At 39.8% G+C, this 27,582-nt stretch overlaps 3 protein-coding genes across 3 annotated transcripts; all 3 read right to left on the bottom strand.

Annotated features, from left to right (window-relative positions):
• Positions 1 to 10,420: 10,420 nt before the first annotated feature.
• LOC134672460 (uncharacterized) lies at positions 10,421 to 16,578 on the bottom strand. Its single transcript, XM_063530382.1, has 5 exons — positions 16,318 to 16,578; positions 15,946 to 16,063; positions 15,208 to 15,863; positions 13,425 to 13,600; positions 10,421 to 12,733 (listed from the first exon to the last, which is right to left on the bottom strand). The coding sequence occupies exons 1-5, from the start codon at positions 16,376 to 16,378 to the stop codon at positions 11,216 to 11,218; spliced, it is 2,529 nt and encodes an 842-aa protein (XP_063386452.1). The 5' UTR covers positions 16,379 to 16,578; the 3' UTR covers positions 10,421 to 11,215.
• A 2,048-nt stretch (positions 16,579 to 18,626) lies between these two features.
• Positions 18,627 to 22,158, bottom strand: LOC134672720 (uncharacterized). Its single transcript, XM_063530667.1, has 5 exons — positions 22,019 to 22,158; positions 21,108 to 21,288; positions 20,214 to 20,267; positions 19,469 to 19,630; positions 18,627 to 18,753 (listed from the first exon to the last, which is right to left on the bottom strand). Exons 1-5 carry the CDS (start codon positions 22,131 to 22,133, stop codon positions 18,714 to 18,716), a joined length of 552 nt encoding a protein of 183 aa, XP_063386737.1. The 5' UTR covers positions 22,134 to 22,158; the 3' UTR covers positions 18,627 to 18,713.
• Positions 22,159 to 24,913: 2,755 nt separating this feature from the next.
• LOC134672719 (venom peptide SjAPI-like) lies at positions 24,914 to 27,099 on the bottom strand. The gene is made up of 3 exons (XM_063530666.1): positions 26,863 to 27,099; positions 25,773 to 26,070; positions 24,914 to 25,275 (listed from the first exon to the last, which is right to left on the bottom strand). Exons 1-2 carry the CDS (start codon positions 26,951 to 26,953, stop codon positions 25,883 to 25,885), a joined length of 279 nt encoding a protein of 92 aa, XP_063386736.1. The 5' UTR covers positions 26,954 to 27,099; the 3' UTR covers positions 24,914 to 25,275; positions 25,773 to 25,882.
• Between the last annotated feature and the right edge of the window lie 483 nt (positions 27,100 to 27,582).

The raw sequence follows: 27,582 nt of genomic DNA, 5'->3' as shown, positions 1-27,582 counted from the left end.
TAGGGCGACTTTACACTTGATTTATAGGCGCAGGTAACGGTGGAAAAATTTAAATTTGGCGGCGCGCCGCGTGTCCGCCGCCATAACGCGGGTTACTTTAGAACTCGCTGCACCACGCCGCAATAATGACCACTTCTGCATAAAGAGTCAGGTAATTAAATAAGTAATTTTATTTTATTTCAGATAAGGAAGTCCAGTTTGGCGAATAGGAGCGTATTATGAGTTTAGCTGTGAGTGTGAGCATGTACCCGCCATGTACCGCTACTTGCCGCTAGATGACGATTACAAAATAATGCGCGTTGGCAGGGGTGCGAAACTCCTGACTTCGGTCAAACTCGGCTCCGCTCGGCTCAGCATTGCTCCGAGCAATTATTAGGGTTGGCACCACTTGACTTCCTTTTGCGTGCACGACCACAGATAAGATAATCACTTGATTTTTGACAAACCTAAATAGCCGAAAGGGATAAGGGATAGTGCCATATATTAGAAAGAGACAGCATGATTTGACCCTGAACCGCTGTCAATCTTCGTTTTTGTAGGAAGTTTCCTTTCTGTACGGTAGTACTATTATTTATTCTGTGGATTTGGTAAGAAAACTGATGTATGGACATGGGGTTACCACTCTTTCTTTACTGATTACTCTATGCCCAAATTAAGTCGACTATCAATATCACACAAGTATCTAATATCGAGAACTTTGAGATGTGATGCGATGATTTAATATGAGATGATAGTTTAGGTAGGCGCAGATTGCGGGCATGTAGGTATTTAATTTATGTGCGGCTAACATCTGCTGTCTGCATATTCAGGCTTGTATCCGAACTTTGCTGAAGACATGCGCCGCCACTGATGTATAAGCTTCGGAAAGTCCCAGTTCAGTCAAGAAGGAAGTTAGATTTAATTGTTCTTTGGTTGAAACATAAGTTTCTAATATTTCATATCGTCTTCTAACTTTCTTTTTCTATTAATTTACGCTGATGGAAGAAGATACACTTCTGTTTTGAACGCTTCTCGGTTAGGTAGAATGTAAGGGAATTCGGAGTCCTTAAGCTTTCGAAATCGGGCATTACCTACTTATGAATGATCACTTGACCGACTAGTTTCTCCGAGGATATTAAGAAAATTTCGACTTCCAGCACTCAAATGGCTTCATGTAACTATACAATCTTTTAAGCATAAATTCCTCTAAATAGTACCTATATGTATTTAACATCATCTTACATATACTCGTACCTTCTTACATATAGGCATCCTCTTATTATCGAAAGGAACTGAGGCTTGTAAATTAAAGTCGCACTTTTACACCACAAACACATATAATACTTTGCTAAATCTGCGAAATAATGACGTGCTACTCAATCAGTGCTAACCCGTTACTGAACACTGATTCGCACTGACTGGTTAGCACTGATTAACTATTACGTTATTATTTCGCAGATTAAGCAAATAAATATTTTTGTTTTTGGTAATATGGATTTCCGCTAAGTAACGCCTGTGTTTAATAAGTTTATTTCGTTCACTATATCTTTGTACCTTCTACGGGTCAAAGGTTGGCGTGGAACGACGCGCGGGCTCTTATTAAGCTAACATAGCCAAAGTATAACAGGTGTCCGGAAACTGTTCAAGCACTTTCTTAAAAATATTGCATCAGAAGTTTTTCAACCTTGTATGCAGCAACATGAGCAGCTTTAGGCAACAGCAATTTAGACAAGATTGTTAAAACATACAAAAGTTGGTTAACAAGAATATCCTTACTTAATCGTAATCGTAAGATTATTTTAATAAAACAAAATCTAAAAATGTCTTCCAAAATTCAACGATAAGCTGGCACCAGAAGATGGACGCTCGTTTAATTTCTTATTTCTCTCTTTCATTCATTTATTATGCAAATACAAAAAAAAAATTAAAATCGACACCCCTTTTAATGGTATTTTTAACGACCATGTCTGCAATTCCTCAAATATTTCTGTTTTTTTTTGTAACTGCACTGCTATCCCAACCCTTAAAAATACAACCCTTAAAAATACCAGAATAAACATGTTTTAATTTTTTTTTTGTAATTCCATTTTTTTTGCTCGAGTAGTCATTACTTCATTAGCAGGTCCATCTTCTAGTGCCAGCTTATCGTTGAATTTTGGGACACGTTGTATGTTTACCTTTATCACAATGCGGCAAAGAAAAATACAATTATTATTATTATAAAAGATCCTTAACAATAAAAATATAAGACGTCGCCCCCGGGACCTCGCGCACGTCGAAAACGAACTTGACGCCTACCTCGCCTGCCCCAAAGGGATCGCTACGCAAACAAGACAGTCAACGCGATTCGGGAAATGAATTAGAGATTAACTAGATACGATATAGTAAAGATATGTGACGTCCCACGGGTAAAGGTACCTTATGTCGATTGGCGCTTACGCTATTATTAACGCCGCTCCAATATTATTGCGGCGCTATATGACATAAGCGCCAGCCGCCATAAGGTACCTTTTACCGTGGAACGTCACATACCTTCACCATTTCATACCTAGTGAATCTCTAATTCATTTCCCGAATCGCGGCGCCAGCCGCCATAAGGTACCTTTTGTAGTGGAACGTCACATATCTTTACTATTTCATATATAGTGAGTCTCTAATTCGTTTCCCGAATCGAGCCGAGTTTCCACTCCACGAGCCCTGTAAGAAAATTACTTCATATCTGTTCTCCCCGTGCCTTAACTTTGATTACCATCACCTACATAAACTTTCGTCGCCTACGAGACGAATTCTCTTAATTATGTATGTATGTGTAATTAGCACTTTCGAAACTCTGCTTGGTAAGTTCCATTCACAAAAGAATGTTTATGCATACTGTTCCACTTGCCCACTTACAAACAACGGGCCTGAATATGTTCTTTCAGGCCGATTCGGGTAACAAAGCTTTGCTAAAACTGGCACTTAAGCGGGACGATCTGTGTTAACCTTCCGCAAAAAGCAAGAAGTTAAAGTTTCGTTGCAATATTACTCTCTGAATCAGTGCAAGGGCCTTAATTGAGGTTCGTCCAATCCCGCCCGAGGCCTATCCTATCCGCCTTACAGCTCGGCACAGTAATAAAATAAGCAGTTTTTCCGATTCGACGTTTTATCTTGTCGCTTCGTATTCTTCAGGCAACTTCGTTCTGAGGGTACTGCGGAGGTCTCTAGCGGGTTCCTGAGGAATTAGCTTACTAAGAAAATCGAGCATTACCCACGAGTTCATTTAAAATTATCCTTCACTGATGCAAATACTAGATTTAAATTGTGTGCAAACAATAAAAACAAATGTAAGATTAAACGTACGTATTAATTAAAACGCTCAAGAAGCACTTCCTCCCTAAGACAAATAATGACTAATTATAATTAAGTTAGATCTCAGACGTTTCATTAGAACCTAAAAATCAAACATTAGCCATCGAGAATTGTTTGATGTTTAATTGTTGCCGTCGGTTTTTCTCATTTGAATTATGAAAGATAAGTAACTAAAATACAATGTAAATACAAAAGTTCTTGCAAATCAAATAAGTCGCCACGGTTTTCATTTTACATTTAATTAAATCAGTTGTAAGTTTTCATTCCGGAGCATTTCGTCGAATCTTACATTGTTTGCTGTACCTAAACACATAAACAAATACTGTTTCGCAAGTAAGTAGCTACTATTTTTCTGTTTTCTTATAAGATATCTACACCTACAGTATTATTCTGCTTCTCTAGAGACGCGTGTAGCGGTCGCGCGCCGCTTGTTCCACTGCCTCTGGCATCAATATTATCTGATTGGATTGCCAGTTGCCACATTGACTATTTCTTTTTCTCTATTAGTAATTTTTCGTTATCCAGAAAAATTCCAATACCAGTCTGGAAGTAAAATATTGCCAAAAAGACATATCAAAAGTTAAAGGTGAGAAGATTTTCCGGTTGCTAAGACCGACAAATGGAATGTCCGATGCAGCACGCCGCGCGCCGCGCTTCGCCGCCGACAAAATGGATTTTATGAAAATTCACCTGCAGCGACCCGCGCTTATCAACTAAGTGGCAAATTTCATTACGCGAGTACATCAATAATAAATATGGGAGCGACTGTTACTGTGTTTCCGGCACACGTACGAAATTGGGTTTAATTAAGTGCGCTCTACCAGGATAATTAAAAAGGGAAATTGAGTTTTCGATTGGAATGGTATTTGCCGTTTTTACCTTAAAAACACAGAGTACCCTCATCTAATCCTAATTTGTTGGCGGATTCTGCCCAGCGTGAATTCATTAAGGGCGCGAAAGGCGAGCCCGAGAGCCTCTCCACTGAACTCTATGCAAATTATAAGCTATTCAATAAACCCACTATTTTCCTAAAATTTTGGGGAAACCACTTAAAATTCGGGTTGGATGGTAAGCCGACTCTGATAAGCGGCTGCTGTAGGGGATCCTGCTTAACTATTTCCAACCTCAATGTTGCCCAACAAAGGGATAATGAAATTAATAAGTTAATAAGGTGATAAACTTTTTAATATAACTTTTAACTATAACCCACATATTCTATGTTTATTAGAACATGGATGTAATTTTCTCAAATGATATAAGTTTTCCATTTATGTATTATTACTGATGATACCGAGGTTACTGGAATTATGTAAGTGGTAGAGCCTGCACCCCCACCCCCCACCGCTAGTAATAATACATGAACTCTCAAACTCGTTGCGTTATTTTAGGCAAGTTGACAACTTCTCCAGAATTTCTTTCCGTTTGTTATTGTTGAGGTAATTTGGCACAGTTTGCAAGTTCAGAATATCGACAATACGAAGAATATGGAACAGTATGCTTTTAAAAAAAGCAAAATACTCAATTATTAGTTGAGAAAATTATAATAGTCCTATGAAAACTTCTCGTAGAGTAATCTTTTTTCAATGCTCTTGATTGTAGTTGACCTAAGTAATTTTCATTTAACTATCACGCTTTTGTTAAGCATAATACGCTCACACAGTCTTTGTTTGAAAAGCGTGTTAAACTTTATAGCTAATATTATGTATGCTGTTTCATATCCGCACACTGCCACACAATCTGTGTGCTGCGCCGAAGGTGGAGAGGCTAGGTGTCGTAAACACGCCTCTGGGAAATTCTTGACGTTCACAACCGATCCCTGCGGCGCGCGCGCTGAGCCAGCGACTCTGCCCGTTCCACCCACACACCTTCTCAACCTAGTGTTACCTTCAATCTTATCGCTATAAAACCTACCTTAATGCCATTGAAATAAAAACCATTTTACAAATTTCGCAAACGTGAAGTACGCGGTTCGCAAATTAACCAGCCGATTTGCCGCTTTAGCTTAAGTAGTATTCTTTCGTTCCATGCATACAAAAGTAAATAAACGCACGGCTGTGATAATAAGAATGGAAGTTGGGTCTTTTGTCAGTCGAGTAGGTAAGCTGTTGTGTTGCTCGAGAGGATTGGTCGTTTTGCTCTTTACTTAATTCTTTAACTTTGTTATCTGTTATCTAAAGCCAAAATTGGAACACGGAAACGAAGAATCTGTTTACTTGGAATGCTCTCCATGTTACTTTTTTATACTTTTTGTAACCTTCTTTTCTACATACAATCGACGATATACGAAAGACGATAAAAGGATGTTTCTGAGTTAACTCAAAGGCGGTTAACCGCCTTTTTCGATCAAGTACATATTTAGTTGTTCCAAGTCTAAAGGATAACTCACGTTAGATCGTCGGAGCTTACAGCGCTTATTTTTTTATGACATGACAGGTGATCACGTAATGCTTTTCATAGCAAAACGATGCGCCGGAAGCTCAGGCCCGAACACAGCCCGGTCTAACGTGAGCCAACCTTAAAGCTTGAGTGTCTTCTTGTATCTCGGTTACTATAATACGTTATACTTTACACAACGTAATTAAATATTTATAATTCAAGAATAATCGATTTTTAGCAGTTGAGATGTTTATATAATATTTCAGGCACCTATTGCTGGTTGTCTTTGAAAATTATAAAAATTGCAAATATCGAAATCTACATTCATTTTAAATTTATTGTACATAATGTACGGTGGCCAAATACGGTACTTCTGCCTTACGTAACGTAAGCTAAATAGCCTGTCTTTGTAATAATGCCAGTAAAAGATAAAGTTTGCATCATAAGAGTGCACGTCCGTATAAATATCATGTTGAGATTTAGTGGCCCCGGCACTGGGCGGCCCACCGTGGGAAATATGAAAATTGGAAACGCTCCGCCGCCGCGAATAAATTCAACCCTATTTGTACGCCAACCTCAATATTCCGATGTAAGTAGGTACCTTATAAGCACCATTGCGCTATCTGCCGCGCCTGAGATGGGATAATTGTATTGCACGTGTAAATGTACTGGAGCTCACTTACCAAAGCGGCGTGATTAGGATTTAGAATTAAATGGGTATTCATATTCAAGTGTCACAAACGTGTCAAATACCTACATACATGTAGAATAGGATTCCATACTCAGTCGTAGCTGTTGCATACTGCTTGCAGAAATGTTAATGATATAAATAATAATTACTAGGTCCTAATAATGTATAGTATATATATGTGAATAAAATGTGATTATTGTGACTAAAATAAAATTTCGTGTTGGTCGTAAATTCAGTTTTATTTACTTTATGCATCTAGCTAAACAACGACGCGTCATTAGCACCTGGTAATATTATAAGTTTAGAAAATTTGCTGATATTTTATAAAGTTACAAGGTTTTAAAGGTTAGGTTGGTACCTATTTTAGGTTAGAATTTAACGATAATCTTCTGTGCAATGCGACATATCTTTAGTTAATAATTTTAATTTAAATAATAATATGAAACCGGTAACGAAATTATGCTTGAATAACCCGTGTTTCTTTATTATTATGCAAATAGACGGGTCCTTGTCCTAGCAATTAGAACAAAAACTTGAATTGTATATTTAAAAGGCCAGGGTTCGGCTTAGAGAGCTCTCGTGTGGTAAACCGGTTAGGGTCGAGTGGGGTTCAGAGGCCTCAACCCGTCAAGTTAAATGCGTTTCCAACTCAACCCGCCGTCCTAGCGCCCAACTAATTAGTGGAAGGGTATAAGTTAATAATCTTTCATTATTTTAATGCTACCTATTTACTATTTCAATTCTATCTATTGACTTTGCACGTATTGGTGGGGGATGTCCAAATTGTCCAAGCGATCTTATTAACTGCCAATATTGTACATATGTATTTTTTAACGAATTTGTTTCAGGTATAGCTAAAGTATGAACTCTTAGCAGTATCAAGCTCAAGCTCATACTCGAACACACAGTAAGTTCTTATTATTTGGATTAGCCTGTTCGACAACTATAACGATACATTATCGTGATTTTTTGATGGATTAGCCGGCCTAGCTAAGGTGACCATCGCTATCGCTTCGACAACGCTTTGTGTCTATCTCTATCATTCTTCCATATTAGTGCGACAGTGACAGTTGCATTGCGATCGCTATGGAGCGTAAGCGATTGGCATGTTGGCTACACAGCCATTTTCGCTACATCGTGGAAAACATTTGCTACAAGCTAGGGCGCGCGGCGTAGCTCTACGTGATTAGCTTAGGAGTGAATGCTATACAGCCGATAAAATATGGAATACCTTCTTTGTATAGTGGACGAATTTGTATGTAGTTACCCAAATATTTAATATAAATTATGAGCGTGCGCGTTTAATGTTGATAGGCGCTGTTGAAGCTCATGAGATAATGTTAAAAAAAAAAACTTGATATTTGTGATGTCAGCAGCCTAACGCTTAGTATTTTTGGGAATAATGCGGTGTTCCAGCATGGCTGAAGGCTGCTTAGTATTCCGGCGGCTCCTCCCGATTTAGAACAGACGGCCTGGCCCCGGCCCGTCTTCATACGTCTCTCGTGATTTTTATTGCTTCACCGTGTGATTGGAAATATTTTATGCCTCGTGGCATTTTCTGACGTAACTTAAAGCCAGGGCACACGGCAATTTTTTACACAGAAACAGGGTGAATTCTAGTGACGTTGGCCGCTATCCAATGATTGCCCCCTTTAACCTTAGTTTAAGTGCAGGGGTTCCTGTATTTTAAACGGTCAATCATTGAGTAGTTATATAGCAGGCACAATAAACAACGATTTTTTTAAATTGGCCGGCTAAGAGAGAATAACACTTGCAGCTTTTACAACTGCATTGCAACATAGTGTCCGTATTGTTGAACGCTCTCATAGTTGCTACGTATTTCGAACTCAATTCGCTGTTCGCCAGATACACCGGCTTGGCGTCGTGTAAGCAATGAGAATATAATGGCTACGACACGCCACGAGTATGATTTACACCGTTCGTAGCACGACATCGCATGAATTGATTCGCTTATCAGTTCTTGAACTAAATGGGACTTTATTTTAGATCGCGGTCAGTGGCTAATGTCTTAGCATAGGAACTTGAGTGATAAATATTAGGTATTAACCTTTTCGACGCCATGTCAAACATAAAATCTGTCACTCTGACGCCATGTCACCGAAGTGTCAAAACTGAAATTGAACTTTATGCATATGCACGTAGGTCTATGTTGGTCTGTGGTCTGTGACCGATTAATCGGTCTTTGGCGTTGAACCTGCGGTGCGGATATATCGGTCATTGGCGTCCAAAAGGTTAAAAAACAATATAAATATATTTACCAAAACCTAAATTTAGTGCAATTACAAAATTAAATAGAATAAAAAAAAACAATGGTGTAGTAAAATGGATGGGACTCGCGACGACAACGAGAGCGCTCGTTTTTAATTACACAATTACAACAAACCAGCCAAATAGTTCATAAATTTACGTTACACTGATGATGGAAGGTATCTGTAACTATACTTCCGTCTTGAGGACGAAGGGTTACAATTTATAGCACCATTAATAAGACTACTTATTATTATACATATTATGAAAACGTTTTTTAATGACCAGACTTCCGTGAAAAATGAGGTATCCTCTTGAGTCGTCCCATTCGTTTTTCGTCAAGTTGTTAAATTAGTCCTATTCTGCTTTCGTCACAATCGTCGGTGGCTTTTAATGTAGAATGAGTGACGAAAGCAGAATAGGACTAATTTAAGAACTTGACAAAAACCAATGGGACGATCCAAGGCGATACCAAAAATGAAATCGTATGTTGTAAAAAGGTTTCCCAAACATTCGCTTTGTTCAATGTTTAAGGGAATCAAATAAAGCAGACAGAAATTGTCAGTCAGCTGCCTGCAGAATAAGAATACGAGTCCTGCGATAAACCGAATAGAACGATTGATTGCATGTTTTTAGGGTTTTTTTTATTAAAGAAGGTACTTACGACTGTGCGAACATGTGCGTTGTGTAATTCTTGGTTTATTTATGCATCATGTTCATGGATTTAGTTTTAAAATCTAAGAACATTTACTTTGCATTGTATATTTTTTTATGGGTATAGGCAAGTTATTAGTTTGAATTTTGCGCGGGCTTTCAATATTCTCATAATGTAATATGTACTTATGTACCTCATTTTGGAACGGTGTTTCTGGTTTTATGATTTGTTATTAGTTTAAGATTTGTTATGGTTTTGTTTTTACGACCTTAATATTGACTTCCAGCATTTGGCTCGCATCAATCAGCGTGACCGATCGTCAAGGTCATACCATATCAATATCAAAATTTTACTGATTGCAAAATCTAAATAACGCTCATGGTTTGAATCAAATCATTACATATTCGTAATTTGGTATACAATGAACATTCATTAAGTAATTTTAAGGTGTACCTTCTGTTTAAGCCTAATGTAACGTAATGTTTAATACTCGTATGAGTATTTAAATAACATGTCAGTGTTATAGCAAAATGTGTTTTCGTTTGTTTTGTGATGGCTGTTTGCTCCATTAAATTTTAACGTACGTACACTAAAATAAATGGATTCAGTGGCACAAGTGAGTGCGTGCAGTCTCCGTAGACACAAGTGTCCAATTAACTCGACTGCCGACACGTGTGTTGCTCATTTGTCCGCTAAATTACTTGGTAATGATGTCGTATATGCCGGATACTATTCCTTATCGGCATGTTTCCCTGAGGTGCAAATTACGTAATATATAAGACATACTTATGTAGGGCGTAGGTATTAAGTATCTACTAAATAGGAAATAGCTACATAACTATGATACTAGCAAACAAAAAGGACATTATCATTGTTATCGTTAATTATTAATTTAATATTTCTCTATACGTATGTTAGAATCCTGAACTTTCTCTTGAATATTATTGAACTACTAAAGATCAAACTTTCTAATGTGAGAGCGGAAATCTTTTTGTTTAACTGATGGTGGCGTGTTTGTAAAAAATGATAAAGAATATGTCATTTTAGTGCGGTATTATAAATGTACATGTGTACGTGGGTTCAAATCATAAAAAGAAATTACATTTATTCAAATCTTTATTTACATTCCAAAACCCGTTCAAACGACACCATTTGAACCCAACTGAATTGGTCGATGCGACCTGCATGTAACTGTTATTGCGACAATTTATACAGCTTTAGTTCGGCACTACCTATTCGATATGCTTACATCGGTCGACAATTATAATAATCGGCTCACAACTTGCGACTTAAATGGAAATGTTAGAAGCGAGTTCAAAATATGGAAATCCCGTATCGAGGAGATTAAGTTGGCTATAATGGAAGTGGGAATACTAGCAGCAGTGCAAGCGGCGTGATCGCGTCCCTTGCGCTCGAATTCACAACTTGCTGATGGTACATAAGCTAAGCGAGATGCAGCCGCTGTGCCACGCCGCCGCCGCCGGCATCGCGGCCTGCACGTCGCGCGTTATGAAATGGGAATTAAATTGTCTGTGAAGAATACAACAGGATTACCGTTTATTCCTACTTCCACGCGAAACGATATCTAATACTGCGCTGCCTACATTTCCCCTTTACACACTGAGCGTTGCAACAATCTCCTAATGTTTGCAGCGATAGTCAGGACGCAGTTTGTGAAAACTGGCAAGCTCGGTAGCAGGACGGAGCGTACTGCGCGGGTATCCACTGCACTGCAGCCGGACTTGGCATGTTACTCCGAGTTTGTGTATCGTAAACACTCGCTGGATTACAGCGAGCACACTCTGTTTGAGAATTGGTCTTATTATTGGAAGTAAATATATACTTAGAAAGTTCCACTGCTTTAGTTTTCTACGAGTAAAAACATATTTTTCTACGTGCTAATAAATAGCCCAATTTTCGAACTGATTATCGGTGTTGATGCCTCTGTCAAAGAAATACTTATTCGACCTTACGTAAGTGGATGCTTGAAACACATGAGGTTTATTATTAATCTTAATGAAATAACCAATTTTATCGTTGTCCCGATCCTTTTTTACTTGTACCTCGGCGTCTCTTGTACCTTTTTTACGCGAAGTTAAAAACATTGGTTTTTGTGTGGAAACAACACTACGCAGAACATGAATGTTTGTGTTAAGGTGGATGGGTCCGGGTACTTTATTTACTAAAGTAACGTTTGTTCCATTTTTAGATTGTTTGTTAAGTTCTTCTGTTTTATCTTTAAACCGCAGAACATGAATGTTTGTGTTAGGGTGAATGGGTTCGGGTACTTTATTTACTAAAGTAATGTTTGTTCCAGATTGCTTGTTAAGTACTTCTGTTTTATCTTTAAACCGCAGAACATGAATGTTTGTGTTAGGGTGAATGTGTCCGTGTATTTTATTTACTAAAGTAGTATTTGTTCCAGATTGTTTGTTAAGTTCTACTGTTTTATCTTTAAACCCTTTTTTTGATAACTTTTGATGTTCCTGAGATCTGGTTAATTTGTTCATAATATCGTTGAACTCTACGAAAAACATGTGATCGTCAGTTTTTATTTTCGGTTTGTGGGATACGAAACTTTTTGGACTAAACCGCGGCAGCAGGCTAACATTAAGACTACCGTTGGACACGTTATCATAATTGTTCTTTAACGTTCTGCCATGTATCTTATTTCGTATTGTCCCCATTGTATTGATAACATTTTCAAGTTCTAGCCAACTTAAAACCGGAGCAGACGTTACTTCCTGGACTTGGTTTTCCAGTTCAAACAAATTTTCATTGCTGGCTATTAAATCTTCGTAGTTTGTGAAATTTTTCAATCTCAAACTCAGTGGAGATCGTACAAATCTTTCCCAGTAAGTGCGCGCCGCGTAACTACTCTCACTGAAAAAAGGATGTGCAGTTTTAGGATCCTCAGTTGCTTCAATTTTGATGTCAGCTCTAAGTACATCTGCAGAATCCAATCCTCTAATAAGTTTTGCTATTTGTTTTCCTAACGTACTGTAATAAGAGTCGTCCTTTTCGTTTATTTTCGAGTCGAATCGACGTCGCGTGGCGTCGAGGCGACCGGGCGTGATGGGATGTCTTCTCTTAGGTATGAGAGGCTTCATGCCCTGAAATTGTTCATGTTTCTGAGGATTTAGCATATTGGGCGGTTTTAATGCGCTTTTGTTGTTTTCATTGGTGTTCCTATGAATAAGTTCACTTATATATTTGAAGTCAGGGCTGGCGTTCATTTTGTCACCGTGTTCCAGGAGGAAATTATTGTCTCCCATAAATATGTCATCGTAATAGTTGTCTTCAATATGATTCATAGGGTAGTCCATAGGTGGCAAAGGTGGTGGTGGTGGTGGTGGCGATGGTTTGAATACTTGTCTCGCTTGTGGTTTGATTTGATTTTTGATAGGAGGAGGACGCTGTGGATAAAAAAAAAACGATAATAAAAATATAATGCTTTACGCTTATCAAAAAGCTCGGCACCAGACCTTCGCCGCCTCAACTCATGTGCTTGCCATTAACTAGTCGTCAATCATGCGCATTACGCTAGCACGTAACGAAATCGACTCAGTAGCTCATGCAGGGGGGGCCTATCCAAGATGCCAATCGTTTGCGCCGTAGTGAATGAACGCTAATGTCTCTCTGTTGCACTTATATGGAAGAGTGACAGAGAGACATTATCGTTTCGTTCGCTACGGCGCAAGCGATTGGCATCTTGGCTAGGCCCTCTGACCTATAGGAACGGCTATGGCTAATTGACACCACGCCGCCTCGCCTGGAAAGCGCGCCGTCCCCGCGCCGATGGCGGGACGAAAGGAAACGAAATATTGTATCTTTTGACCTCAGTATACCTTCAATAGAAAAAAAAAAACAGTTGACCTGTCCCTAAAACGGGTTATTTTACTATAATAAATAATAGGTAGAGTTAGACCAAGAAGAGTCTGCAGCGATTTTGACAGCCCACGCAATGCAAGCGTTATTTACACGTCATAATTTCACAGAAGTTTGACGTTTAAAATGACACTTGCACTGCGTGGGTTACCAAAATCGCTGCAGAGTTCTCCCGGTCTGACTGTATTTTACGTTATAAGTAGGTAGGTAATCACTTACGAATGTATTAAGCAATTTGTGAGTTCGCAAGACTTTCTTGGCAGGCGTGTCGGCCGCCGCGGTGGTCGTCGTTGTCGTCGTCGTGTTCGTCTCCGGCGCTGACGGCGTGGACGCCGTCGTCGTAGTCGGGGCAGTTGTTGTTGTCGCTGCAGTAGTTTGGTCATAATCTGGTGGACCTGATACAATGTGTTTTGCGATTTAGGGCCACTTGCACCATTCCACTAACCCGGGGTTAACCGGTTAAACCTGGATTTACCATGATTACCAGTACAATTTGACACTGGGTTAATGGTTTAGCCGGTTACACCGGGTTAGTAGGATGGTGCAAGTGGCGCTTAATAGGGCCCCCCCACATCTAGAGTCTTTCGAGCGTCGGCGTCTACAACTTTATGGCCGCTGCTCGACGCAACGTCGACGCAACTGCGCAGCGACGTCATTTTCCATAGCGCTGACCAGACGCCGACGCTCGAAAGACGCAAGATGTGGGGGGGCCCTTAGACTAGTCATAGTTGTAGTTGCATGATATATTGACATTCATTTGTGCACGCCGTCTTTATTATACCGCTTCAAGTACTATTATTCTTTTTAGGGTAGGTTAGGGAGCCTATTACTTAGACTCCACTGTCAATCTGTCTGTATGTCACCAGGCTGTATCTCTTGAACCGTGATAGCTGTTGAACAGTTGAAGTTTTTACAGATGATGTATTTCTGTTGCCGCTATAACAACAAAAACTAAAAAGTACGGAACCCTCGGTGGGCACGACCAACTCGAACTTGACCGGTTATTTTTAAAGCACCGGCAGCCGATTGCTAAGGCAAATTGCAGATCGTGGTTAGAACTCCGGTGCGTATACAGTGTGGAAAGATAAGTCGGGCCCTGGAGGGAAACTACCTTAAATCCTTAAGCTGGCTCATTTTACTTAAAGGAGACATTCCTTTATTTTTAAAAAGAAACAAAACTGCATTCAAAGATTTTCTAAAACTCGCTGGCCTCGCCCGGGACTCGAACCGACTAAAAATTCCAAAATATAAACACTCGCAATTTTATACTACTAGTCGATACAGTTAATGTTAATGATAACATTTCTCACACACTCGTCTGTCGTATAAAATATCCATAAAATCTAATATTTATTACTCAAGATTTTTTTAGACAAGCCAAAATGAAAAAAAAATTGTTTAATGCAGTTTTTTTTTTAAATAAAGGAATGTCTCCTTTAAGTAAACTGAGCCAGCTTAAGGATTTAAGGTAGTTTCCTTCCAGAGCCCGACTTATCTTTCCACACTGTATACCAATGAGTTTCTTAAAACTTATGAACATGGCCCGGGGCCCGGGACAAAAACGTACCAGTGCTAGTGATTAATTAAATATCAAGTGTTATCGATCATATTGTGATAAATCATATTATGAAATGTGACGTTGTCTTAGAAGCAAACAATATTAGTTACCTAAGTGTTTGTGTGTTAGTTCCGTTATTATCATTTGCAAGCCTATTTGATTTATTCTCATTGCAACTGTTAATATCTAACTGGTAATGGTAATCCAGTTCATATTATTGACAGGGAGATTCGATTAGAGTAAGTTTCACACAATACCGGCTTCAGGTACAACAAAACGTGCCAAAAACTAGAATATCGCTACCTATTAGAAATAAAACATAGGTAACTAAGGATACGTGTTAAAACACACACACACACACACTTTAGACTCTAAAACAGTTAAACATAGGAAAGGTGAGGTACAACCAACCATTATAAAGAAGTAATTCATTAGAAAACGTACCCGGATGAATTGGAGGGATGGGCACCATAGGGTACATCGGTATAGCCGGAGCGGGTAGTCCTAACGGCGGGAAAAATGCCGTTCCCATATTTGGTAAGAAAATAAATGACGGTAGCGGTGGTTTAGGCTTTTTGCTGTACATGACTATCTGCCTGTGGGCATCGGCCGGCCCTTTAGACGGACCGTCCGGGCGCGGGCCCCACTCGTAACGCTCCCAGCTGCCCAGGTCACCTGACGATTCATCGGAGTCTGATTCTGACGAGTCGGAACTGGAGCTGGATTCGTCCTCGCTATCCTCGTCATCATCCCTCATTATCTTTTTACGCGAACTGCGTTTTTTCTTAAACTTTCTTCTTTTGTGACTATGTCTTCGTGTGAGGAATGGTTCTATTGACGCACCGCTCCTTCTCGTCCCCGTCGTCAAGGGCTCGTCGTCTGTCTTGTTGACAACTTGACTTTCTATAGTTTTAAAGAACTGGTTGTAGAGCCAGTCGCTGAGGTCACTGTTGTCGCTGTCTTGAGCGGGATCGTCGGTGCTGGCAGTTACCACTGGTGGTTGAGACGGTACTGCTGGATATGGAGGTACTAGCGCGCCACTGTGTCCACTGTATCCAATAGGTATCATATGGCGCCTATAGTCATGTGTCAGTTTAGTGCTGAAAATTTTTATATCATTATTAGCATAATATACATGTCCTTTCTATTTGAATTGAATTACGAAAAATATGTAAGAATTACTTGGGCTCGCATATCTTAGACTCGGTGTCGAAGTAATAGCCCGGGTAGCAGTGGCAACCGATGACGCAGCCCGGGAAACCATCAAGGCAATACTCAAACCTTCCGTGCACACCGCATTCTACAACAAAAAACCACAAATCGTCGGGCGTCAAGCACAAGTAACTAATTACTAAAAAAAAACGACCTTCTTTTAGTACTAATATGGTTCACTATGGCTATGAACTTGTGGTGGTACTTAGTGACTTTTGCTGGTCACCTGACGAAATAAAGTAATAGTATTACAGGTATAACTATACCTAGATGGGTTATACTAACTCATTATAAATTATTATTATACCTACTATTATTATGCCTACGAATGATAATATTTACCGTAATGTCCAGGTGCGGCGTCACATATTACGTTTAGTAAAAAAAATATTAAATAAATCATTTGGATGATATACAAAAGGTTAAAATTAATAACGTTAGCATAATGCTACTAATAAATACTACATATTCTACTGTAGTTGTAATTAAATTGTTCACTCAAATTGCCATTTTATTAGAATTATATGTATTTTACACCTTTACTAGGTGTCGCTATACCCGATGTTTGAAGATGACTACTAAAAACTCTCAAACGAAATTCAAAAATGAATTTATAAAACTAGTTAATACAATGGCGAGTTTCTTAGTTTCCTTTTGGCGCGACACAATGGACGCATTGAAATGATAATAGCGTAGGATAATGGAATCTGTTTATCTGAGGATTTCGGCTGGTCAACCGTAACTTCATGCAAAGTTCTGTTCGCCAAAAATAACATGTTTTCACCCAGTGACTTCTATTTAAAATGCCATTGTTTGTGCTGTTGTGTATTTTTACCAACTAGCGACCCGCCCCGGTTCTGCACGGGTTTCACAAAACCTTAATATAATAAGTTATACATTGTGTTTTTTTTATTCCCGTTAATTTTATTTCAAGGGTGCATTCTAAATCCAGTAACTTTCTCAAAGACACCGATATTCTAATTAACTCCATTTCGGAGATAATCAATAATTTATTTTTTTCCTTTAAGGCCTCCACAAGCGTGTACACTTGCCTTAGGGCCGGTTTACATATTGATTAGTGGTTAGAATGAGTTCATACATTTGCTACTAAACTTAAGTACAATCTCGGTCGATCCAAACAATTGAAATCTGTGACATATCAACAGACATGGTAACTTTTACAGCATTTTTGGGGCAGCGGAGTAGTGTTAACGGTATCGCTATAAAGAATTTCAACCCTAATGATTAATTAGCATTAATTACGTTAATATTAACCTTAATTTACCATTTCAGTTGGAATTACCTATACCAATTCCGTTAATACCTACCACTCCGCTGCACCAAAAATGCTGTAAAAGTTATCATGTCTGTTGATATGTCACAGATTTCAATTGTTTGGTTGAGTTAAATGTAATGCCCGTGTTACAACAACGCTGTATGCTACATTTAATTACTTTATAAACTTAATTTTTTTAGTGCATCAGGAATGTTTGTTTGCGCGGGTGGGCGGTTTCTAGGAGACCTTGCGCAAGCAATGTACATCCCTGGGTGCGTAGCCAACATGCCGATCGTTTACACTCTGTAGCGAACAAAACGCGACTTTCACTGCCACACTAACCCCGGCTACACACGTTAACGATAAATCGTAGCGATTAAACTGTGCAGTCCGATTTGCGCAGTTTTATCTACCGTGTGTATGACAAATCGTTATGATAAATGATAATCGACAACGATTTGTCATACACACGGTAGATAAAACTGCGCAAATCAGAAAGAGCATAAGAAAGAGTGATACACACACACACACACACACACACACACACACACACACACACACACACACACACACACACAAACACACACACACACACACACACACACAGACACAAAGCGTTTCGTTGCCGCAAAGCGCAAGCGATTGTCACCTTGGCTACGCACCTTGGTGCACCGGATCCGCGCCAGTACCAACAGCATTTTGAGAATTAATAGTCTCTGACCATGTAGAGTGTGTGTACGTCAACCGCTGTTTTATTGGTTTTAAATGTAATAGAGACCGTGCATGTTGGAGAGTCTGCCATCTGGTGACCTGAATCGAAAGCGAGAACAATTCACGCTTCTAAGCAGGTGCTGCCATCTGCACTTCACACTGGCTCTATTTCGCATAGTAGGGTCCATCCAGTGGATTACAGATGTAATTCATAATTATTAATGATCTCAGTTGGTCTCACGTTACAGGAAATTGAAAGTGTCATTTTGACGATTTTTTTTCTTTTCGAGCGATTACTTGCAAAATATTTACTTTATCAAAAATGGTTCCTGGAGATCCGTTTTGAAAGACTTGTCCAAAGAGATCCCACACCCTAGAGGTAAAGCTAAACAAAAATCGATCCACTTTACGTGCAGGGGAGGTAACCTATTTTTTTTTGTGGCTTATATTTTTTTGTAGCTTGTCGTCATGATCAATTTTTGCATCCATGCCAAATTGCAGCTTTCTAGCGCAAACGGTCGCGGAGCAAAGCCGCCGACGAACAGACAGACGGACATGGCAAAACTATAAAGGGTTGACTATAGTTGACTAACGGAACCCTAAAATTGGTAGTAATCAAACTGGTGGTTGACTAAAAAGGGTCTCAAACAAATCAAAATTACTCGTAATCATAATTATTTTATTTATAGTAATTTATTAAAAATAACGTATCTCAGGTACGATTTATACAATTTCTTATATAGGTTACTTCTTACACCTCTTCTCCAATGTCCGGAACTCCTTTTAGGCCCCTGTAACAAAGAAATTTGTTTTATTTATTTCTTTTCCAATACGAGAATATAACTCAGCCTCCTAAACTGACAAAATATACAAGTGTGGTTTTAGCCCCGAACTGTAACACCATATCTTATTGGTGCACTCCTCCGGCGCTACGCATTTGTGCTGCTGCGGTTGTCTCGCACCTAGGACGACACCCACCCGGGCTCGCAGAATGGGCAGCACGACATAGCAGTCCACTATAAGCTGTGTTTTTTATCACAAAAAAGCTACTTAGGTACTTGGTGCACTCCTCCGGCGGCACGCACTTGTGCGTGTGGTCATCTCGCACGTAGGGCGGTACGCACAGGCATCCCGGCTCGCAGAATGGGTAGCACGACATAGCAGTCCACTACAAGCAGTGTTTTTTTATCACAAAAAAGCTACTTAGGTACTTGGTGCACTCCTCCGGCGGCACGCACTTGTGCGTGTGGTCATCTCGCACGTAGGGCGGTACGCACAGGCATCCCGGCTCGCAGAACGAGCAGCACGACATAGTAGTCCACTACAAGCAGTGTTTAATACCAAAAAAAGGCTACTTACCTGGTGCACTCCTCCTACAGAACGCACTTGTGCGTGTGGTCGTCGCGCACGTAGGGCGGGACGCACAGGCACCAGAGCTCGAAGAACGGGTAGCACGACATAGCAGCCCACTACAAGCAGTGTTTAATACCACAAAAGGCTACTTACTTGGTGCACTCTTCCTGCAGCACGCACTTGTGCGTGCGGTCGTCGCGCACGTAGGGCGGCACGCACACGCACCCCGGCTCGCAGAACGGGTAGCACGGCCGCAGCCGGTCGCGCGGGTTATCGCACGACACGGACGCGCAGCCTGAGAAGCACGGCTCGTACCTGTTGAGGAGGACTTTGTATAGGAAATGGTACTACTTACTTAACAAATATCAATCGCCGGCTCCGGCTGACATTGTACAGGGCGCTTCCTGTAACAGGAGCAATGAATTAAACTAAAGGCTATACTCCTCTAACTGACCAACATTTTTTCAGCAACTTTTAAAAAATATGTATCCTTTAGACTTCCTCTTTTTCGTACAAAATAAATATTGCCTTCAACATCAGTGTGTTTGACGTTACTTGTCACGCTTTAACATAACAAAATTTGCAATACTTACATTGCGTCTTAGAATAAACTTTAAAATGTAATAAAAATCAAACCATGGGTTAGGTATTTTCAAAAGTTGCTGAACAAATGTTGGTCAGTTTGAGGAGTACAGCCTACAGTTTAATTTATTGCTCCTGTTACAGAAAACACACTGTACCTATATGTATTGTGCAAATAAAAAAACAAATGTTTAAATGTAACGAAAGTTTTCTTGTATTACCAAATGTCAAAGTGCTAATTGGAATTATGAAATTTGAAAAGTTTTAGCACGATATAGAATGTAACTAAATGTAGTAGGTATTACTTCCAATTTACCTCTCACGCGGTCGATCACAATTCATTGCTGCAGGCGTTTTTTGCTCTTTCTCTCTGGAAAGAAATACTTGTCATTATTTATCAAATCTATAAAAACTAGGTTTTAAATAATTTGATAAAAACTACAAGTTTCGTGGAGGAACTGGGGTGGGTAGAGTATATACTTGTTTTCACGCAAGGGTTGTCGATTTGCGGAAAATGCCCAGCAAAAATAAACTAACTACTACTATCAAAATCAATCAATCAATAAAAGCATTTATTTTTAGGCAACGAACATATATATGTCGGCGGCCGATCGTAAGATCAGGCATATCGTGAAATTCCTAGGCAAATCGTGAAACGTGAAAATCTTTGACTCGTTTCCTGAGTCGACGGAGCCCCGCTACGCGGGGCTCCTATTTCTGAGCAGTTTGCCGTTCGGGCATCTGAAGCAACCTAACGAACCTATCCTACCTATATGTTGGTTTAATGTGACTATCGTCAAAACATTACACAGGAGCATTACGATCTGCCTGATCTTACGATCGGCCGCCGACATATACACAATAATAATAAAAATCTTAAATACTAAAGAAATAATTTTCGTGACGCAGTTTTCTGTTGCGGCGTCACCTGCTCTGGTGTAGGATTCGGCATATTCCCACGGAACCGCCGAAATATCACACCTTTCGACGAATAAAGGGTCCGTCACACAGGCGAGTTGCGGGCGGCGCGTGATCGGGGCGGGGCGCGCCGCTTTTACATATAAAACGCTCACGACGCGCTCACGCCCCGCCCGGAATACGCGCCTGTGTGACGGAACCTTAAAGAAAAAGAAAAAAAAAGAAGAAAAGATAAAAAGAAAAGATAAAGAGTAGGTGAAGAATATGTAAAGAAGAGTAGGTAAGTATTTACTCGTATATCTCTGCACTCTTCCCTCCGCCGTCGTAGCGGCGCTGCCCCCTGATCAGGTTCTCGACGTCGCTGCCCTGGTCCAGCGCCTTCTTCCTCCAGTTTCGCCGGTCGTCGTTGAGCGTGTGCTTCCCCTCCATGTCCTCGTAGTCGTAGTTGGACGCCGCCTGAGCCACGATGTCATCTGGCAAGCGGATTCATTAACACCTTGGTGGGCACTAGACCCCAATAGCCTCTTAATGGGGCCCACAAATTACCAGTTCGCCGGACGATATTAGCCTGTCAGTTGTTCGGAGCTGTCAAATTTTGCGTTTAATATCGTCCGGTAGACTGGTAATCAGAGGGCCCCTAAGACCCCGAGTCATTTTTGCAGTTTTTAATTTGAAACCTTTTATTCCATTATAGTTCAAAATTCATTTTATTTATTGTTCTTTTTAAAGGAACTCAGGACTTAGGAGGATAGGCGTAATCCTATTGTTCTCTCTATTGTGTCTGGAGTAGTGTCCAGCTTAGTCTTAAGTATAATGTACGTTAACTATTAATTATGAGTACGGCCACGGACTTTAATTGTTGAGCCATTGAGGGTTTATGTTACACTGAATATTTCATACCGTTAGTTTGACAACCAAATTAAAGTCTGTATATAACCGTACCTGTTTGATAAACCTAACCTATAAACCTAACCTATAACCTATAATGGTAGGAGTAGTTACTTCTTTAAGTATTTGTAAGGCAACGAATATATCTATAATCCACTTAATATATTTGAAAAGTTGAGATACTTATATTATGCCAAAACATTTATTGATTCAAAAATCCCTAAGAAATAACTCATTTTCTTGCCAAGTTAAACCAAAATTATCTGCCTGCATCAAACTTTCATTACCACAAATTAAAATTAAAACAACACTCACATAAAATAAAGGCCAATAACAAGAAAGAGCGCATGTCCGATAGTTTAGTTTTATTAGGCAGTAACTCGTGTATAATGTGTGTAAGCAGCAATGGCCACCGTTTGCTCCACACCATACTAGCTTACTGTAACTCGTCGAAAACACGCAAAACTTTGTTTAGAAAAAGATACGCCTGATTTCTTTTTATACTTAGTACGGTAAGAGTGCGAGTACAAATCCCGGAAGAGATCTTTGTTCGTTTTCTTGAAATGAAATTGGAAAACATGTAGGTATTCATCTTGATAACATGTTATGGGCACAATCATCTTGAATCAGTTTTGAAGCAATTTTGTTATGACTTATACTCTAATCAATAAGGATATTTCCCCTTTATATTATATGTCTACTCATTCTTACTATCCCTACTAAAATAATAAATATGGATGCAACGAAGTCTGTTTATGTTTTACATCTTCTCAATTAAACCGAATTATACGGTCTGTCCGTAGTCGCTTAGGTACCTCTGCAAAGCGGGAACACGCTGGGCGTTACGAAAACGTTGGCAGTGAATGTGTTAACACGATAAAAAAGGTGAAATTTATTATGGTGGTACTCATTCTAAGCATACGAAGTTATTCGGAGGCAGAAGCTAGTGCTAGTACGTAGATTACCTATATTATTATAGCACATACAGTACAATCTCTTTATTGCACACCTCAAAAAAAAACAAAGGCTCAATATACCTAAACACTGTTTAGGCGTTCTGTCGCCTTTCAGCCTGGGCACAAATGCTTGGTGTGTTCGGGTGTTCTCCTCTACGGGTCGCCGCTCTCAACCGTTTCTTCAGTTCGGTTCGGTTCGTGCGACTACAGCTCACATAGCCTCTAGTAATATAATCATAGAAATTACCTGGGCATACGGGGCACTGGCTGGGGCCCATTTCTCGAACGGTATATTAGTTTGATATTATTAGTGTGTTGCCATGGTACAACTTGACAGTTCATTATTAAATATTATATTAGTCTAATACTAGTTACTAATTAATACTAGTTAATAATAGTTCGAGAAATGGGTCCATGGTATCCAGGTATTCGTTAGGCCAAGCGCGCACCATGATTTTAATTTTTGCGACACGATTTTAGAATCGCGCTGTAATATATCGCAGAAAATTCACTGTGCGCACTGCGATGAAAAGTCGACGATTTGTTCATTCTCAACATGGATTTCGTACCAGTCGCTTGTCATGAAACGTGGCTTTAATATGCGATCGCTGTATGACTTTGAGCATTTACTTATAACACAAAGGTGATCCCCGTCTCTATCCATAATGAAATGGTCAACATCTAGCGTCTCATTTTGAGACTCCGTTGGAGAAGCAGGTGCCGAGATATTGAGGCTTGGAGAGCGAAATGCCGACTGAGGTCCGGCCGGGGTGCGATTTTATTATCGCAGTGCGCGCGGGGCCATACAACTCCGCATGCTGCAATTCACTTTGCGACAATCGCGTCGCGAGCAATCGCGGAAAAATGTGACAAATCACAATTTTAAAAACGCTGCGATTTTTTTGTCGCATATGCGTGCACTGACATATAAACACATACGTTGCATTTCTGCGACAAAATTATCGCACGACAAAAAATCGTAGTGCGTGCTTGGCCTTATTGTGGGATGCTATCAGAGAATTTAATGTACTTATTTTAATGATAATTTTATTATTCAAATTTAATAAAACCACTGAACATATTATTAAAACCTTTTATTTAACTTATTAAACACTTAACAAGTTAGATCTACGTATAATAATCCTCTAAAAATATCCTGTAAAATAATTACTTATCCTCTGTTAAAACGATTTATAATTGGTTGCTCCGTCAAAACTTCTGACAAGTCTATATTATACAACATTGATAAATTGATAGGTAATACATATTTCTTGTCGTGTTGTCAGATTTGCCGGGAAACATTGTAGGTAGTGGTACATATTTATTTCACTTAAATAAAATTACGAAAATACATGCATGCAGAATAATAAAACAGATCTTAAGACGAAAGTGGAGGATCCGCGCGAAATTGCCTTTTCATACAAACGAAAATAGTCCTCTAATTAGCTCTAAAACTAAGACTATTTGTTGTACATCAACCACAGCTATGATTTTTTCGAATTTATTTTAAGAAATAGGAGGATTGAAAAAAAAATTATATCTGTTTTTCGTTCCTAATTTTTACAATAATCAAAATATCTAATAAAATTTAACGTAGGGGCTCTGGTTAATATACATCAAACTAATTTTTTTTTCATAATGTCTGTATCTAGAGAGGAAAATAAGGACTACGTTTGTATGCAAAACCGGCCGTTCCCTTTCCAACTAAATTTAATAGAGGAAAATAAATAAGAACGATTCAAGAATTACACGAACATAGCCGCTGGCATACAATCGAAGTTACGCTTTAATTTTCAAACGATAAGTTTTACATTAAAAAGTTCTACTCATTCTATTTCTTTGTATTGGTAACAATTTTTAGCAATGAAAACTGGTATCAGACAGATATATGTTCTTTTGTATACCTTGTACAGTCAGCCAAGAAAGTGGTTTACCACTTTTCGATTCTATCAGTCAGATCATAGAGTCAGATGATAGAGTCGAAAAGTGGTAGACCACTTTCTTGGCTGACTGTACTTGTACTACATATAGTACTATATGTTTTCAATTGAAAGAGATTTTGAAGTGAGTTACAGTTCTTATTTATGTTTAGCCCATATATGCCCATTGGATCGTTTTCGACCCACTGAATAATATTCGCTCCTACGAATTAAATTAGTTGGAGAATGAGCCTGTTACCTTTTACAGAGCTAAAACAAGATGGTTGAGCGACTTTTTGGCGGCGGTTTCATGTGACTTTTAAAGCAAAGGCGTCCCGTAAGTTCCACCTGTCGCAGATATTTCATAATTTGGTGGGTAAATAATTGTTCTCGCGTTCCCAATAACTATAACATTCGTTTAGGCGCTCTGTGAGCTTCACTCGGCACTAACTTCCTAGGCTGCAGCGCCCTTATAGGCGGAGGGGCTATCACTATATTGAAGTAGTTCCCCATCCTCGAAACATCTGATGAGAACTTATTCGTATGTGGATTTGACTGACTAATCGACACTGCTTCGTTTTCCCTTACTTCTGGAATCTCTTCTTCTTTTTTCGCATAGTGTCGTTTTATATTGTAGTTGGTGTTTGTGTGGTATTTTTCAGAACGTCTCGTTGGTACCGGGATGCCCATTTGAGTCCTGTAAGTTAATTAATCAATGAATTACCTTCGAGTTATATTTTATTCTTACCTCTAAGGTCTGAAATGCTTTATAGACACTCGTGCCTCACACTTTTATGACCCTTAATTATTTGGGTGGAAGATGCTAAGGTACCCATATACTTATGAAGTCACGGAGAGCAGTCCTGCGGCAGCACGCACTGGTGCGTGCGGTCGTCGCGCACGTAGGGCTCCTGGCACACGCAGGCGGGCTCGCAGTGCGGGTAGCAGCGGGTAGTCTGTACTCACGGAGAGCAGTCCTGCAGTAGCACGCACTGGTGCGTGCGGTCGTCGCGCACGTAGGGCTCCTGGCACACGCAGCCGGGCTCGCAGTACGGGTAGCAGCGGGTAGTCTGTACTCACGGAGAGTAGTCCTGCGGCAGCACGCACTGGTGCGTGCGGTCGTTGCGCACGTAGGGCTCCTGGCACACGCAGCCGGGCTCGCAGTACGGGTAGCAGCGGGTAGTCTGTACTCACGGAGAGCAGTCCTGCGGTAGCACGCACTGGTGCGTGCGGTCGTCGCGCACGTAGGGCTCCTGGCACACGCAGCCGGGCTCGCAGTACGGGTAGCAGCGGGTAGTCTGTACTCACGGAGAGCAGTCCTGCGGTAGCACGCACTGGTGCGTGCGGTCGTCGCGCACGTAGGGCTCCTGGCACACGCAGCCGGGCTCGCAGTACGGGTAGCACGGCCGCAGGTGGTTACGCGGGTTGTCGCACGACACCTCCGCGCAGCCGCCGAAGCAAGGCTCGTATACCTCATTAGGCCAAAAGCATGCTGTAATATTTAAATATTAAGGTTGGCAATGCAGTTTGGTGAATGGCGGCGCTGAGACAAAACACTAAACGGGCAAATAAGGTTTGGCTTGGTTACATTAAAAGTAGGTAAGTGGGTAATAAGTAATAAGTATAGGTAATAAGTAGTATATATGAAAACATATTTTTGAGCGTCTCACATTACTTGGGTTTACTGCTTGGTATTAAAAATACAGCTTTTGGTTTTTTCATTAAAAATAGATCAATAGTATTACTACTGTATAGGCCAGCGAAAAACATTTTCTTTGAATTCATTTTCGGGATTTTTAGTAGGTACGATACTTTGTTTTCGTAATTATTAAATAACTATTAGGCAGTAATATCCAGTATCTTCACGGACAACAGTTTGGTTGCTAGTGTTGCTACAGCAAATCCATGATTACCTTTATACTTAACTAAAAATTTTAAGAAGCAAACATTGCTCAAAAGCCATAAAAGCCATAAAATATACTCCGAGGATTCTTTACCTAGACTTAAATCTTAAAGCTAAGGGTTAACTTACGTACGATTTCTCCAATCTTTTTACGCGACAGACATTATTAGGTGTCCATGGCCACTAAATCAAGTTGCGGACACTAGACTTTCATTGTTCTTTCCCCGGCCGGTTCCGCAGGTCCATTACTGCTCCCCAGAGTGCCGCGATAGCCTAGACTTACAGTAATAGTCCCGACTTGGACATTGTTCGAGATAAACTCAACATTTTGTCAGAGATTTAGCGGCGGTACTGCTTCGGTTAAAAAAGGGGTAAAATCACCTTTCATGATCCTATCTTCGTCTCGGCAGGAGCCGGGGCGCAGGAGGGTGACGGTCACGAAACAAATGAGCGTTTTTATCCCTGACGCCATCGCACAACCAGTCGATACGAGCGGCTCAACGGAACTATATAGGATTTGTTCTGTTTTTCAACACAAGTGATATGGCTCGCTCGCACGGAAAAAGGCCATTTTCTTTCTTTATTTCAATATCTTTATTTTTTAGATAAACTTTCTTTGACGAAACCTATTTAAGTAAATTTACAGTAAGGTATTCGTAATACGTAGCTATCACCTAATACATCGTAGCCTCCAGTCTTTTGTTTTTATTTATAAGTCGCACGTCTAGGTACACCGCTTGTAGGTAACCTATAGGTAGTCGTTAATAAAATTACAGATCATTATTTAATTTAACATAGTTTTAATTTAGTTTCAATTTATAGATAAGTTAGTTTTTTAATAAGTACCATATATTGTAAATAATGTTTATTAAAGAGAATAATATCAAGATAATTTATTTAGGTGATACGTCTTTCTAAGACGTGACGTGAAACCACATCTTGAAATATTAAGATAAGTATTTATAACCTAGTTACTTAGCTTAGGTACGTAAGGTAGGTCGATATAAATATGTTACTCAATTACAATGTTGAGCGTGGATTTCTATCGTTTACCTTATTGACATCCATGAATCTCAATTAATATGATACAGTGATAGCACG

The sequence above is a fragment of the Cydia fagiglandana genome, chromosome 17 (assembly GCF_963556715.1).
Source record: "Cydia fagiglandana chromosome 17, ilCydFagi1.1, whole genome shotgun sequence".
NCBI classification, from domain to species: Eukaryota; Metazoa; Arthropoda; class Insecta; order Lepidoptera; family Tortricidae; genus Cydia; species Cydia fagiglandana.
This window is presented reverse-complemented; position numbering and strand designations above follow the sequence as displayed.